Source organism: Purpureocillium takamizusanense, chromosome 2 (assembly GCF_022605165.1).
Source record: "Purpureocillium takamizusanense chromosome 2, complete sequence".
Classification (NCBI taxonomy): Eukaryota; Fungi; Ascomycota; class Sordariomycetes; order Hypocreales; family Ophiocordycipitaceae; genus Purpureocillium; species Purpureocillium takamizusanense.
This window is the reverse complement of record NC_063069.1, coordinates 3,587,083-3,601,400: the sequence shown is the minus strand read 5'-3', so window position 1 is coordinate 3,601,400 and position 14,318 is coordinate 3,587,083. Positions and strand designations below refer to the sequence as shown.

The 14,318-nt window shown below is 53.3% G+C and overlaps 4 protein-coding genes across 4 annotated transcripts; 3 read left to right on the top strand and 1 right to left on the bottom strand.

The window, feature by feature from the left end:
* Positions 1 to 54: 54 nt before the first annotated feature.
* JDV02_002877 (Branched-chain-amino-acid transaminase) lies at positions 55 to 1,429 on the bottom strand (the record flags this gene model as incomplete). The annotated part of the gene is made up of 5 exons (XM_047983954.1): positions 55 to 393; positions 442 to 1,061; positions 1,111 to 1,137; positions 1,192 to 1,335; positions 1,396 to 1,429. The coding sequence occupies 5 exons, from the start codon at positions 1,427 to 1,429 to the stop codon at positions 55 to 57; spliced, it is 1,164 nt and encodes a 387-aa protein (XP_047839926.1).
* Positions 1,430 to 2,059: 630 nt separating this feature from the next.
* JDV02_002876 (uncharacterized protein) lies at positions 2,060 to 4,460 on the top strand. Its single transcript, XM_047983953.1, has 5 exons — positions 2,060 to 2,199; positions 2,265 to 2,324; positions 2,395 to 2,601; positions 2,657 to 4,035; positions 4,092 to 4,460. Exons 3-5 carry the CDS (start codon positions 2,457 to 2,459, stop codon positions 4,251 to 4,253), a joined length of 1,686 nt encoding a protein of 561 aa, XP_047839925.1. The 5' UTR covers positions 2,060 to 2,199; positions 2,265 to 2,324; positions 2,395 to 2,456; the 3' UTR covers positions 4,254 to 4,460.
* A 1,294-nt stretch (positions 4,461 to 5,754) lies between these two features.
* Positions 5,755 to 7,029, top strand: JDV02_002875 (putative PKS/NRPS-like protein biosynthetic cluster; the record flags this gene model as incomplete). Its single annotated transcript, XM_047983952.1, has 3 exons — positions 5,755 to 6,897; positions 6,963 to 6,974; positions 7,024 to 7,029. 3 exons carry the CDS (start codon positions 5,755 to 5,757, stop codon positions 7,027 to 7,029), a joined length of 1,161 nt encoding a protein of 386 aa, XP_047839924.1.
* Positions 7,030 to 7,399: 370 nt separating this feature from the next.
* Positions 7,400 to 14,223, top strand: JDV02_002874 (putative PKS/NRPS-like protein biosynthetic cluster). The gene is made up of 7 exons (XM_047983951.1): positions 7,400 to 10,532; positions 10,593 to 10,715; positions 10,775 to 11,986; positions 12,042 to 12,116; positions 12,177 to 12,517; positions 12,569 to 13,061; positions 13,116 to 14,223. The coding sequence occupies exons 1-7, from the start codon at positions 7,455 to 7,457 to the stop codon at positions 14,010 to 14,012; spliced, it is 6,219 nt and encodes a 2,072-aa protein (XP_047839923.1). The 5' UTR covers positions 7,400 to 7,454; the 3' UTR covers positions 14,013 to 14,223.
* The last annotated feature ends 95 nt before the right edge of the window (positions 14,224 to 14,318 follow it).

Genomic DNA, 14,318 nt, shown 5'->3' with positions numbered 1-14,318 from the left:
CCCTGACGCAAATGAAGAAATTGCATTACAATTCAGTCTTGGTTTCTTATACGTCTAGTTTACTTCAAGTGCTGCCTGCGTTGCTTCAGCATGCCCATTTAGCATCGTCTTCTTGCCCTGCCTCGTTTCCTCGTCTGCTGCCTTGCGCTTCCTGAAGCACGATGGCTCTTGAACCTTCACGCGCCATCCAAACTCATCTGCGATTTTGCCTCTATATATATCGTGCAAAAGTGTTGACAGTTGTTTCGCGCAAGGACCCATGGTCTCTGCAGCGCTCTGATAGAGGAACTTGTCCGATGTGCTCTTCCTCGTTATTGACCTAATGGACACAAGAGTGACGGCTGTGCCGCAAGCCATCACCTCAGAGAAGGTCGAGAGTTCATCATATTTGATCTATTTTATGAGCCTGCGACAGTTATATGGAGATTGTGCGGTACTCACAGGTCTTTTCTCAACAGCCCAGCCTAGCGACTTTGCAAGCTGCTGAACACTGTCGCTGGTCACGCTGCTCACAACATTCGTCGTGTCTGGTACGACCAGCGTGACGTTTTGGCCATTGACATGAGTCCCAACAAAAGCTGATGTCGAAAACTCTTCAATCTCGGTTCTGGTTTGACTGTCGAGATGCAGAGTAATATCGTAGCCATCCCGCTTTGCCTGTTGACTCCATCGAATGACGGGCGAGTAATTGCCGCCTACCTTGCCCGATCCCGTGCCACGGGGTGCCGCCCGGTCGAAGTCCTCGAGAATGAGCGCATCCAGTGGCTCGGAGCCATGAAAAGCTCCCGCGGTGGTAACGAAGACGCAGAAAAGATACTCATTGGGCGGTTCAAGCCGAAGCCAGGCACCCATCCCAAAGACCACTGGTCTGATATACAGCATTCCCTGGGCATCATGAGGCGGTACAATATCGGCATTCATGCCAACTGCCAAGTTGACACAGCTCAAGAAGAGCTCCTCTGGGACAGGTGGGATTGAAACCAATCCGGAAGACTGAATGAGACGGCGCGCATGGTAATCGGGTCTGACGACATGGATATCACCGCCCGGTGCTCGAAAAGCTGTTCTTGTCAGCAGGGCAGAACGCTCTACGCCAATGGCTTGACGTGCCTTTCAAACCCTCATATGCTTCCTGACCTACACCGAATTAGCAGCATGTATGTGATGGATTGTCTAGATTGGCAATCATACCATAGTGGAGCACAGGCGACAACCCATGTACACGCAAGTACGGATCATGGATGAATTCAGGCTCCGACCAGCTCCCTGTCTCGTGCGTCCAACGACATTCAATGTGGCCGTGTACATGTGTTTCCGCCGAAGTTTTTTCCCAGTCTTTAATCCCAGGTCCATAACGTCAGTCTGCTCTTAAAGTTGATCGCAAAGCTCACATACCAAGCTCAGCTCGAGGCGGAGGTGGGAAAGACATTTTTGGGGGGGCGTCTTGGGGGTGAAGCAGAGCGTGTAAGCGCGAAGTCAAAGTCACCACCGGACCGTACAGGAAGGAAAAGCTCACAATGGATCGCGCAGAAACTGGTCGACCCCGTTCACAGGGACTGCTGAGACAAACACGAGCTGCCGATGCTCGTGGGACATGGATTGGGTGCTCCGCGCTACCGACCATTTGGATGCATTGATCTCGGCGCTTGGCTGCGTTTAACGATCACACGATATCCATGGATCTACGTGTGCAATTGCCCGCCCCGCATTCACGAGAAGAGCCCGGTGTGTCGGGGCAAGATGGTGGTTTGTCCAACACATCCGCGCAACGGCTTCCGCGGGAACGGAGCATACGTAGTTGCATTAGTTACCACCCGTGCACCCCACACGGGTGTGCCGAAGGATTCGGTAAATCATGCCCTGCGACGTGCAGGGAAGCGTGTGAGTGCACAGCAACCACCCAGATTTGGACTCGAGTAAGCCAATTGAGCTTACAACCTTTTTAAAGTCGTTACTCAGCCTCTCATCAGTGGGCCACAGGACCATTAGGGCAACATGTCTGCAGCCTGCCGCCTATCCGCCTAGCTCTTCCTTCTCGCATCATCACAACATTCGTCTTTGCATGCCGCCTGCATACGCCGTGCAACCTTCGGGCGGATAACCTGCCCCAAGTCGATTGTTACACGCCCCGTCGCAGGCGCGCTAAGGGGGGGAAGGAGGATCCTTCAGAATCTACCTACCTCGGCGGGTGAGGTGCCAGTGAGTCTGATTCAATGGCAACCGAGCCGTGTTTGGTTCCCAGTAGCGCTGACTTGACGAGCCAGCGCTATCTGGTGCAACCCGAAGCTGAAGCACCTTTCCGATCGACGCTTTGCTTACATGTAGTACGTATTTCAGATTCCAAGACCCCGCGATCCGACAATGCTGACTGTGTACTTCAATGATGCGCCGTAGACGGCAGCACTTTCACGGGACATGTTGTCACTGTTATAGCAACCACGACTTGCATTCAAACAATGGCCCCTACATCCTCAAACCCTGGACCGTACTCGCTCCCCGACAAGGACGAAGTGCAACTATCCGCCGAAGACGACTGGACCAGAGTCAAGGACAGGAAGGAGAAGAAGCGGATTCAAAACCGCGTGGCCCAGCGCTCATATCGTAGGATGACCCCGTGGCCCACTGAAATAACTCGTCGCGCTGATGCATATCGCAGGGAGTCGCATGAAAGCTCGGCTTGGAGAACTCCAATCCCGCCTGCAGGCTCACGAAGAGCAAAAGGCAAAAGAGGAAGCGGAGCGCTGCGATCCATCACCACTGTCCCCTCCATCATCATCCGCCGCAACTTTGCACCTCACCAGCACGCCTCCGTCTGGGAACAATGGTAGCACAAACGACACTGAGCCAAGCTCCATCAACTCTGCGTCGCCACCAACACCACCCCTGGCTATCGGCGACCTGAATACCAGCCAACAGGACGCCAAAGACATAGATCATTTTCAACACCAAATCGACATGGCCGGCCATGACGACAGTAAGTGGTTTCTCGACTCGGCCCCGCTCATGCAGCACGGAGACACCTCGTCTTATATTCAGCCATCGATCCCAACGCCTCCTGTCTCCCTCGGCCAGTGCCCACCGATTCCCGTTTATATGCCTGAAGGGCCCCGAAATGACCCCGATGGGCCAGCGAGCTTATCGCAATCAATACTCCAGGATTGCCTTCGTTTTCAAATGCAGCTACTGGCCAAGATCAACAACCCGTCTGAAGCATCTTCGGCTGCGCACAAGGCCGAAGTATCGGCTGCTAAATCACCTGGACCCCTTCAACAGTCACAGTGGTCGCCCTGTGCAACGAATTCGGCCGCAGCCGCGCAGAGCATGATGTCGAGTACGAACATGACTCGGGGTAACTCTTTCAGCGTCTCGCCTGCAGACTTCCACAATTTGGATGATATGATGGAGTTGACATCCACCGGCGACCTGCCCCATGCGACCTGGAGGTCGAGCCATCAATTCTCGGGTCCGGAGACTACACCGCGTTCGCACACCGCAGACAACGCAACACAACAACAATCGCCGATTAGTCATGACCCGCCATCAGTCACTCCAGATGATGCGGTGCCCGATCGCCACTACGCCTTTGCCGCAAAATCCTCATCCTCGACACAGGGATCAAGTCTGAGCATCGAGGACCGCCTCGAAGCAGCCATTGAAGGCTTAGAAGCCCTGGGGTTTAACAACGTCGACTCGTTTGCTGAAGCATACTACAACTCCAGCTTTGACGAATCATCACCATTAGCAGCTGAGCAGTCCATGAGCCGAAAGCGCCGATTGCCTAGGCTTCTCTCACAAGTACTGGATTCCGCTCAGTCATGGGACCCCTGGGAGCACAGAGGCCTCAATGAAGAAATTCTTAGAACAGCGGAGTCTCTCCTAGTGGCCGAGGGGAAAGCCACGGACGAGAAGTCTTTAGAGGCAAGTATAGATCGTTTAATACAGACTACAGAAGGCCCTAGCAAGCTCTCTTCGTCTGCCTCAGCAACAACGCCACAGCAAAATATCACGGTAATGAAAAAAGCATTACAAAACGAGGTGAGGAATCAACGGCGGTCTTGCATGCTACCGCGCGTGCTGACCATAGACTACAGCTACCGAACCTTTGGTCGGTGATGATGGCTCTCGCTGGCGGAAACCGCGTTTCCAGACAGCGTGACAGGTCAAACATGGTCCTCGCCGCCATGCTCATTCTGCACTGCTCAAACAAAATGACGAAACAAAATCTGTTGGCATTTTTGGATGTCTGTCTATAATAGCTTTTAAAGACTATACAGTGGCCCGGCTGTATCGCCGGATGGGAAAACAAGCTATGATTGATGAGGAGGGCGGGGAACTGAGAATCTCTACAGTGCTATACTAGAATGGTCGGGTTCCCTTGCGTCTTTAAGATATCATCTGGGACCTCTAGAGCTGTTTGCTGCCCAGAACCTAGTCAGACATATTACAAAAGTCGCGAGGGCATGTTTACGATAGAAATGAAGCGTCGCCGCAATTTTGGCACAGACTCCCTGATAGTATTGGTCATGACGCCGGAACGTCGTGCGAGTATCGTGGCACGCACACTTAGGCATCAAAGGGCACACAACATAGAACCTACTGAAGCAAGGGGTGTTCAGGCGCAAAGCATGGGCAGCGTGTGGTCGACGAAATTTGGTTCCTGGATACAACCCAGCAGAGCGGTTCACTGCGCTGGTTCCCGGAACGCCACGTGCAGACGGCCAACCAGGCCGCGCCACGACATCACTGTGTCTCAACACCGACCCGCCATGGAGCACGACTACCGCATTCATCCCGCAGTACCTGTCCTAGTCGTATCAATGAAGGCAAATGATGCAACTACTCATCCGATGTATCCTTACCATGTCAACGCAACGAGTTCTGTTAAGTCTTGTGTGATATGCTGAATGTTGCTCACCGTCTATCTTCGGTGTTTGTCTACAAGAGCAAGCGTCAATTGACGTTATGTGCACTTCACATGTGCCCTTTGTTGTGCATAAGTGCTATCCCCGGTTCGGCATCAGGAGCTGGGATAAGAATCAACATTACTACTTGACCCTGTCGACAAGGGGCCCATTGATACTTGGGTTACATACGTACCCCCGGGCCAAATATCTTCTGGCTTACTCCAAGTTCACTAACATCGGCTTACTTCATTTTCAGTCTCACCACATCCAGGGCTACCTATTTGGGAAATCGTCTGGCCTCTCATTGGCAGAAAGACGTATTACTCAGGCCCCACAATACCCCTGCTGCTGCTCGGAAAGCTGGCGCCTCTACGTTAGTGGACAGGCTAATAATTGGTGGAGGATGATAGACAAGCCAGTCTTCGGTTTGGTGATGTGGGCATCTCCTCCGGCTTTGCCGCTCCGTTAAGCTGTTGTCCCGTATTCGTGATTACATTGGCCAAGTTTGAAAGTGTTGAGGGGCTTTGACACTTAGAGATCGCAGCGCAGGCATAGATGCACGGAAATGAGGGGTCTGTAAGAGAAAGAAGGGGGGAGGGGGGGTCCGATCCTATGGCACACCTCCGTGACTGGCACGGGCAGTCAATAATGAAAGCCTACATACAGTGTAGGTAGCTGACTGTGTGCCGTGCATCCTGAGCGCAGCATGTCTACCGATCATGCGACGCATACCTTTCAATGTTGACGCCAAACATCGCGAGCACATCACATTATTCCCGACCGCATACATACGATTTTTATCGTGTTTTAGACCTGGTGCATTGCTGTCTGTGGACGCTTTGCAGCAATCATGTCTCCGACTGCGATTCGCGACGTGAGCAGTCCGTCGAGCGACAACACGCCTTCCGACTCCCAGTCGACGGGATCGCCAATCTCTACCACGTTATCAACAGATCAGTTCCTCAGCGATACAGAGTCACAGGGAAATTTTCCACCCATTGCCATCGTCGGCATAGGTTTGCGGTTACCGGGAGGTGTCAAAACAACAGAAGAGTTCTGGAGCTCGCTGCTCAACAGACAATCGTTCCGAAGTGAAGTCCCTCGCAGCCGATACAACGTCGACGCATTTTACAGCACAAGCGGCCGACCAGGAACGGTCAAGAGCCGCCATGGCTACTTTCTCGAAGATGACCTTTCCAGCATGGACGCAGCATTTTTCTCCATGAGCAAAGCCGAGGTCGAGCGACTTGACCCGCAACAACGATTGCTCTTGGAGGTCGTGTGGGAGTGCATGGAGAGCGCCGGTCAACGGGACTGGCGTGGTCGCAATATCGGCTGTTATGTAGGCGTCTTTGGCGAGGACTGGCTTGACCTCAATGCCAAAGACCCTCAACACACCGGCATGTACCGAATCACGGGCACCGCTGATTTTGCCCTTGCCAACCGCGTGTCCTACGAGTTCGACATGAAAGGTCCGAGTATGACGATAGAAACAGGTTGTTCATCGTCATTTGTCGGGCTTCATGAGGCCTGCGCTGCTATACACGCCGGCGTGTGCGAATCAGCCATCGTTGCCGGAACGAATCTCCTCCTCTCGCCCACAATGACGCTCGCGCTGAGCGAGCAGGGGGTGCTGTCCCCAAGCGGCATGTGCCAATCCTTTGATGCAAAGGCAGACGGGTATGTCCGTGGCGAGGCTGTGAATGCCGTGTTTGTCAAAAAGCTAGACGACGCCATTCGCGACGGTGACCCTATACGCGCCATCATTAGGGGCACGGCGACCAACTTCGATGGCAAGACGGCCGGTATTTCCAATCCGAGCTCAGAAAGCCACGAGGCTTTAATTAGACAAGCATACGCGGCAGCCGGGATAGAAGACTTCACATCTACCGCATTTGTCGAATGTCACGGGACGGGCACTCGTACAGGCGATCCGATAGAGACCACAGCAGTCGGTAGGGTGTTTGGAAAGAGTGGTGTTTACATTGGCTCAGTATGCCCTCAATCTTTGCTTTACGTAGCCGCTCAAAGTATGCTGATTCAATACCCGTCTTCCAGGTCAAGCCCAATGTCGGCCACTCAGAGGGCGCTTCGGGTTTGACAAGCCTGATTAAAACAGTCCTAGCACTGGAACACTCTACAATCCCTCCGCAAGCCAATTTCGCAGACCCAAATCCTAAAAGTGAGTCCTTTTCTCCTGGCCGCCAAGGCCAATGGTCCAGCGGCTCATTCCATTTCTGCAGTCCCCTGGGAAGAATTCGGGCTACGAGTATCGACAAAACCATTGCCTTGGCCCAGTGGGCGAATACAACGAGCTGCCGTCAACAACTTTGGAATTGGAGGGGCAAACGCCCTCGTAAGTTTTGATGGGCCCTACCTCATTCCATGTAGCTAAAGCGCTCAAAGGTTGTTGTGGACTCAGCCATGCCCCACGGTCTGCAGAGGCCGCCTCTTCCACCCGCTGTCCCGGATGATCCATCTCGTGCTCGCCGCCCCCGTCATCACCTACTTCCAATCTCAGGTCACCATCCAGACTCATTAAAAGAAATCATGAAAAACATAACGACTTACGCAAAAAGGTACCCACTGCGCCTGGGAGATCTAGCACACACTTTGGGGACTCGGCGAAAAGGATACCTCTATCGCTCTTATGCCGTGGTCGACGACAGAGACGACTTTGAAATCCAGTTCTCCCCAATTACAAAGTCAAAGGGCGCCAACAGCTCTGTCGTGAACTTTCTCTTTACTGGGCAGGGTGCTCAGTGGGCTGGCATGGCAGCCGAATTGCTTCACGACGTCCCAGACTTTCTCGCATCCATTCGGGCAATGGACAAAACCCTGCAATCCCTCCCGCACCCGCCGAATTGGACAATGGAGGAAGAGCTCCAGCGCTCAAAGGAGATAAGCAGAATAAATGAACCCGAGTTCTCTCAACCGATATGCACCGCACTTCAAATGGGCCTTGTCAATTTGCTATACACGGTTGGCATACGGCCTGCCTCGGTAGTTGGTCACTCCAGCGGCGAGATTGCTGCGGCCTACGCCGCGGGCGCATTGAGTCAGGATGCAGCAATCATTGTTGCATACTATCGTGGCCAGGTGACCAAGAAGCAATTGAGAAAAGGAGGCATGGCCGCTGTTGGACTTGGAAACGAAGAGGTGGCACCCTTCCTAAAGGCGACAGACCCCTCTGCAGGAATCGTGCGAGTGGCTTGTGTGAACAGTCCGAACAGCGTTACGCTATCGGGAGACGATGAGGCTCTCGATGCTGCGATCGCCAGCATCAAGTCTGCAATGCCAGACTGTTTCGTCCGGCGACTCAAGGTCGACAAAGCTTATCACTCTCACCACATGGAGGAGATCGGCGACATCTACGAAACGCTTGTTAAGCCCTACGTCACACCCACGGAACTGAGAGTCCCTCTGCTTTCCAGCGTGACGTCCCAGCGCATCATCAGCCCTGAGCATCTTGGATCATCATATTGGCGAAGCAACTTGGAGAAACCAGTCCTGTTCTCCTCCGCAGTACGTTCCATGCTTCAGATGAAAAGCCACGCAGCTTCCTCGCAAGTCTTGCTCGAAATCGGTCCACATTCAGCACTAGCAGGCCCTGTACGAGACATCGTCAAATCAATGAGCTCTGACGCTATCGGGACAGCACCAACTTATATTTCATCGCTCATCCGGAATCAAGCTTCAACTCGCGCATTCATCTCTGCGCTTGGTCAACTGTACCAAGCTTCAGCGCCTGTTGATCTATCCGCGGTTCCCGGTCTCCTCGATGCAGATGGAACGACTTGTGCACCCGCGGTCCTCACTGACCTGCCACCATATCCGTGGCGACATGAGGCAAATTATTGGAATGAAAGCCGCATCGCCCACTCCTGGAGGCAGCGCAAATTCCCGCCTCACGAACTGCTGGGGGTGCGCACAATGGAAGCGGATGATCTCGAACCAGCATGGCGGAATATGCTTCGTGTCGATGAAGCGGCGTGGATTCGCGACCACAAGATTCACGATGACGTCGTCTTCCCTGCCGCGGGATACGTGTGTATGATAGGCGAAGCCATCCGACAAATCACGTCCGGGGACGTTCCTATCGCGGATTTTTCTCTCAGACAGGTAGACATCAGGACAGCATTGGTTCTGCGAGAAGATGAGACCAAGGAGTTGTTGACTCGCATGAGGAGGGTGCGGCTGACAACTTCTCTCGAGTCGAGTGCTTGGTTCGAGTTTTCCATCTCCTCCTTCAACGGCGAGACTTGGGTCAAACACTGCACGGGTCAGGCCCGCGCCAGCTCTGATGCTGTCATCCTGGGAGACCCAGAACTGGGAGAAGACCACCCTCGACCAGTGTCATCTCCTCCAGCCTGGTACAGAACTATGAAAGCAGTCGGTCTAAACTATGGCCCGCAGTTTCAAGGTTTGACCAACATTTCTGCCGCATCAGAAGCGATGACCAAAGCTGGTGACCGAAAAGCTGCTGCTACGATTCGTGATCGAAGCCACGACGACCAGGACAGAATGGTTGAGACAAAGTACCAGATCCACCCAACCGCCATCGACTATTGTCTACAGACTTTCATGGTCGCGGCCGCCGCTGGTTTATCGCGAGAACTCACTAGCTTACGCATGCCGACGTATATTGATCAGCTCTATATTCGTCGTGGTGCCGCCAACATGCGAGTGGGCGTCTCAGTTGGCACCACCGAAGGTGGGCTTGTACGTGGCACCGCTACCGCCGTTTCAGACGGTCAAGTAGTCCTTTGGATGCGCGGCGTGGAATTGAGCTCCCTCGCCGACGGCAATGCTACCGTAGATGGGGGCTCCAGTGTCGACGATGGTGTTGCCGCTGCCCAGCTTGTCTGGAAGCCAGACCTCGACTTCGCTGACCCAAGGACACTCATCGAGTCTCATGGGCGCGTCCGCGATGCCTGTATGAAGTTGGAGCGGCTTTGCCTTCTATGCTCTCTCGAGACCCTCCGCAGGGTGCAAGACCTACCAGTTCGAAGCTCTCTGGAACACCTAGCGAAATTTCGCACTTGGCTAGTCACTCAGCGGCAGAGGGCTGTCGACGGGATGTACGATCATGTCCCAGACGCACAGGCACTCGCATGCTTGAGCCCAGAGGAACTTGCCTCAGAGATGTGCGCTGCACTAGCGGCCGTAGATGAGACCTCGGGTGCTGAGGTTGGCAAAGTCATGGTCCGCGCGGTCGAGTTCGCCCAAGCAATCTTCCAAGGCGACATAGATTCCATCGAGGTCCTGATCCAAGAATCTGGTCTTGAGAATGTTTACATCTACATGCAGAGTTTGTGTGAGTACGAGAGGTATTTCGAGTTGCTGGGACATTCGAACCCGTGTCTGCGAATCCTTGAGATTGGTGCAGGAACCGGGGGCACCACTGAGGGCGTTCTCAAGGGCTTGACGCGGCCCGACAGCACTGGGCAGCCACTTCGCCGCTACTCCCAATACGATTATACCGATGTGTCGGTCGGCTTCTTTGGTAATGCGCAGCAAAGGTTCAAGGAATATGAGAATATTCAATACCGTGTCTTGGACATTACTCGCGAGCCCGGCACCCAGGGCTTCGAAGAAGGCTCATACGACCTCGTGTTGGCGTCGAATGTAAGCTAAGCTGCTGGTTGCGCATGCTTTGCAAATGAGTGTTGCTAATGCCAGGAAAAGGTACTTCATGCAACGCCGAGCCTAAAAGAGACATTGTCTAATGTTCGCCGGTTGCTCAAACCGGGTGGTAAGCTCTTTCTTCAAGAACTTAGTCCAGTCTATCGAGCGATCAACTACATCATGGTACAGTTCTCACCCTCATGAGTTGGGTATTGTCAAATGGCTAGCTGACATTCACGAAGGGCTTCCTTCCGGGCTGGTGGCTTGGAGACTTGGACGGACGCCCCAATGAGCCATACGTAGAGCCATCCCGATGGGATTACGAGTTGCGCAAAACCGGGTTCTCGGGTGTTGACTCCGCCATTTTCGACGACGAAGCACCATATCACCTAAATGCAAATATCATCGCCACAGCAGTCTCGGATTCACTCCCACAGGGCGTTGCAGCACGACGACATATCAGCCTACTCTGTACCACTAGAGATAGCTCAATGGTCACGCAGCTACACAATACGCTGGTGGAACAGGGTCACGAGGTGACTTTCGCATCGCTCGATGATGCACCCAGAGAAAACTGCTTTATCATCTCCTTACTGGACCTGGGAGAGCCTTTCTTCTATTGCATGTCAGCCGAAAAGCTGAACAAGCTCCAGTCATATCTTAGTCACATAGCGCCATCGACGGCACTGTTGTGGGTGACCGGGTTAGGACAGGTGGGCTGCAAGGATCCTGTCTACGCATCAACTCTCGGAGCTGCAAGGACCATCCGCTCGGAGCTCGCCGTCGACTTTGCAACATTAGAGCTAGACCTCAGCCGATTGCCACTGCGACTTTATGTTGACACAATCATTAAAGTTTGCGAGAAGATCGAACACAATCGCCGGCTCAAGGGCTCCGGCGATCTCGATCCTGACTGGGAATTTGCATCAATCGATGGCCAAGTCCTGATACCTCGATATAATTGGATTGGAATTGGTCAAAATGTTCAATCAATCTCGCGGATCAGTGAAAGCGCATCAGAAGCTTCGCACGATGACGAAGTGCTTCAGCTGGCCGTCGGTCGTCCAGGTCAGCTCCAGAGCTTGACATGGATTGCTGGTCAGGAATTACCCACACTTGGCCTGGACCAGATTGACATCGAACCTCGGGCGGTGGGCTTGAACTTCAAGGACGTTCTGGTAGCCATGGGCATTGTTCAGGGGCTCAAGCCCGGGCTCGGCCTCGAATGCGCTGGCATTGTCCGACGGGTAGGCTCAGAAGTGCGGGATCTACACGTCGGCGATCGCGTAGTAGCTTTCGACCATGGCTTCTTCGGGAGTCGTGTAATAACGTCTTCAAAACTCACAGCCAAAATCCCAGGCACTCTTACCTTTGAGGAGGCAGCGACCATGCCATGTGTCTACTCTACCGCCATGCACGCCCTAGTTCAAGTCGGCGGCCTGCAGTCGGGTCAGGTAAGCGCCAAGCTCTCAAGACTGCAACCATTGTGACTAACCCACAGGTCTTCAGTCTGTCTTGATACACTCCGCGTGTGGTGGTGTGGGAATCGCGGCGATCAACATTTGCAGAATGAAAGGCGCTGAGGTCTTACTCTACCCCTCCCAACCCACGATGATAGGCTTGGAACTGACGCGATGTGCATAGATCTTCGCCACCGTTGGCAATCCGGAAAAGGCTTACTTCTTGATGAAGGAGTTTGGCATCAGACAAGACCACATTTTCCACTCCCGTGACGGTTCCTTTCATACAGACCTCATGGAGGTCACCAACGGTCGTGGTGTCGACCTGGTCCTTAACTCACTCTCTGGCGAACTTCTCCATACATCTTGGAAGTGTGTCGCCGAATTCGGCAAGATGCTAGAGATTGGCAAGCGTGACTTTGTTGGCCGTGGGCAGTTGGCCATGGACACATTTGAGGCCAATAGAATGTTTGTGGGTGTTGATATGAGCCGAATGGCCATCGGAAGACCCGACATGTTCAAAAGGTACGGTGCACACGTCTGAATTGCTTTGATGGCGTCGCTAACCTCGTGAAGGATTCTTGAAGAATGCATGGACTGCTTTTCCAAGGGGCTGATTGACCCTATCCACCCCATCAAGACCTTCCCGGCGTCTCAAGTTGTGGGCGCCTTCCGCCACATGCAAAAAGGCCAACATATTGGTAAAATTGTCGTCACTATGCCCGAAAATTATGACACCACTCCCACCTCAGATATGGAGGTCATTCGTCCTGCAAGGCCGGTTCAGTTCAAGTCAGATGCATCGTACCTCCTCGTGGGCGGCCTGGGCGGTCTTGGCCGTGCCGTTTCTACGTGGATGATCGAGAATGGTGCGCGCAATCTCGTGTACTTGTCTCGCTCCGGTGGCGAATCCTTACAGGACAAGGCTTTTGTCCGAGAGCTGGCTGCCCAGGGATGCAATGCCCAGGTAGTAAAGGGAGATGCTGCGTATCAAAGAGACGTGGAGAAGGCCATCCGCAGCACTGACCAGCCCATTGCCGGCGTCCTTCTGATGTCTATGGTTCTTCAGGTAAGCACTCTTGTATCAACTTGCACTTTATCAAGGTCTAACATTCAATATTAGGACCGGGCTTTCCTCAAGTTGACGCTGGATGATTGGCAAGCAGCTGTCACTCCCAAAGTTGACGCTTCTTGGGCAGTGCATAATGCGCTTGAAAGTACCCAGACCAATCTCGACTTCATGGTACTCTTTAGTTCCTTATCTGCCGTGATGGGACAAGTCGGCCAGGCAAACTATGCCTCAGGAAACACATTCCTTTCTGCATTCGCACAATACCGACACGCACTAAATTTACCCGCTTCGGTGCTGGACATTGGCGTCATGGAAGATGTCGGCTACGTCTCCGAAAACCAGGCAATTCTCGAGCAATTCCGCAGTCTGGGCTACTACACGCTGAAAGAGAAAGGGCTCTTAGACGCGCTCACATTCAGCATCATGAACCAGAAGCCCGGGGCCGCGAACGCCTCACAGCTACTCAACTCAACGGAGATTGTCATCGGCTTGCGGAGCATACAGCCAGTCTCGGACGCAACGACACGAGTCCTGTGGAAGCGCGACCGCCGGATGGCACTGTCGCACCTCAAACACGCGAGCTCATCTGCGGACGACACAACGGCCGCGACATCCGGCAGCCAAGACCTCGCTATGTTCGTTAGCAAGGTCGCAGATCAACCTCATCTCATCGAGCAAGAAGAAACCCAGGAGTTCCTCACGAGGCAAATCGGTGCTCGGCTCTACGCCTTCATGTTCCAACCTGAGGAGGATCTCGACGTTAACCTCAGCCTCACAGCCTTGGGCATCGATTCTCTCGTGGCAATCGAGATCCGGAACTGGTGGCGCCAAACGTTTGGGTTGGAGTTATCTGTTCTAGAGATAATGAGTGCTTCCAGTATCAAGGCTCTGGGAAAGCTGGCTATTGATGGACTGAGAAAGGATCACCGGCGGGACACTGGCAATTGATTTCACGCATGCGCCACCATTTCATGATATAATTTAAGGAATTTTTACTCCTTACCTGTAAAGCAAACCTTCTTCGCCTCGGTTGCCAAGCTGATTGCCTCCACGCCGTGGTGGGAGCCATCTTCACAGCCAAAACCCAGTAGCATACAAAGTATCAAGGGATTCAGGGGAAATGGCTTAGTACACGTTGACTCTTTCACATTTTAACTGCACGTCCATCTTATGTAGCCGATTCTATGCAGCAAACTATTCCGCCGAGCCTCCACGCTAAGTGTGTACTTACCAACACCGGATGTGTCCCAATAC

Bases quoted from the DNA above. Each gene is read 5' to 3' on its own strand.
- JDV02_002876 (XM_047983953.1), top strand. From the start codon at position 2,457: ATGGCCCCTACATCCTCAAACCCTGGACCGTACTCGCTCCCCGACAAG. The intron at 2,602-2,656 runs GTAGGATGACCC...TGCATATCGCAG, and splicing joins CGTGGCCCAGCGCTCATATC to GGAGTCGCATGAAAGCTCGG. The intron at 4,036-4,091 runs GTGAGGAATCAA...CATAGACTACAG, and splicing joins AAAAAGCATTACAAAACGAG to CTACCGAACCTTTGGTCGGT.
- JDV02_002874 (XM_047983951.1), top strand. From the start codon at position 7,455: ATGAAAAACATAACGACTTACGCAAAAAGGTACCCACTGCGCCTGGGA. The intron at 11,987-12,041 runs GTAAGCGCCAAG...ACAGGTCTTCAG, and splicing joins GCGGCCTGCAGTCGGGTCAG to TCTGTCTTGATACACTCCGC. The intron at 13,062-13,115 runs GTAAGCACTCTT...ATTCAATATTAG, and splicing joins TGATGTCTATGGTTCTTCAG to GACCGGGCTTTCCTCAAGTT.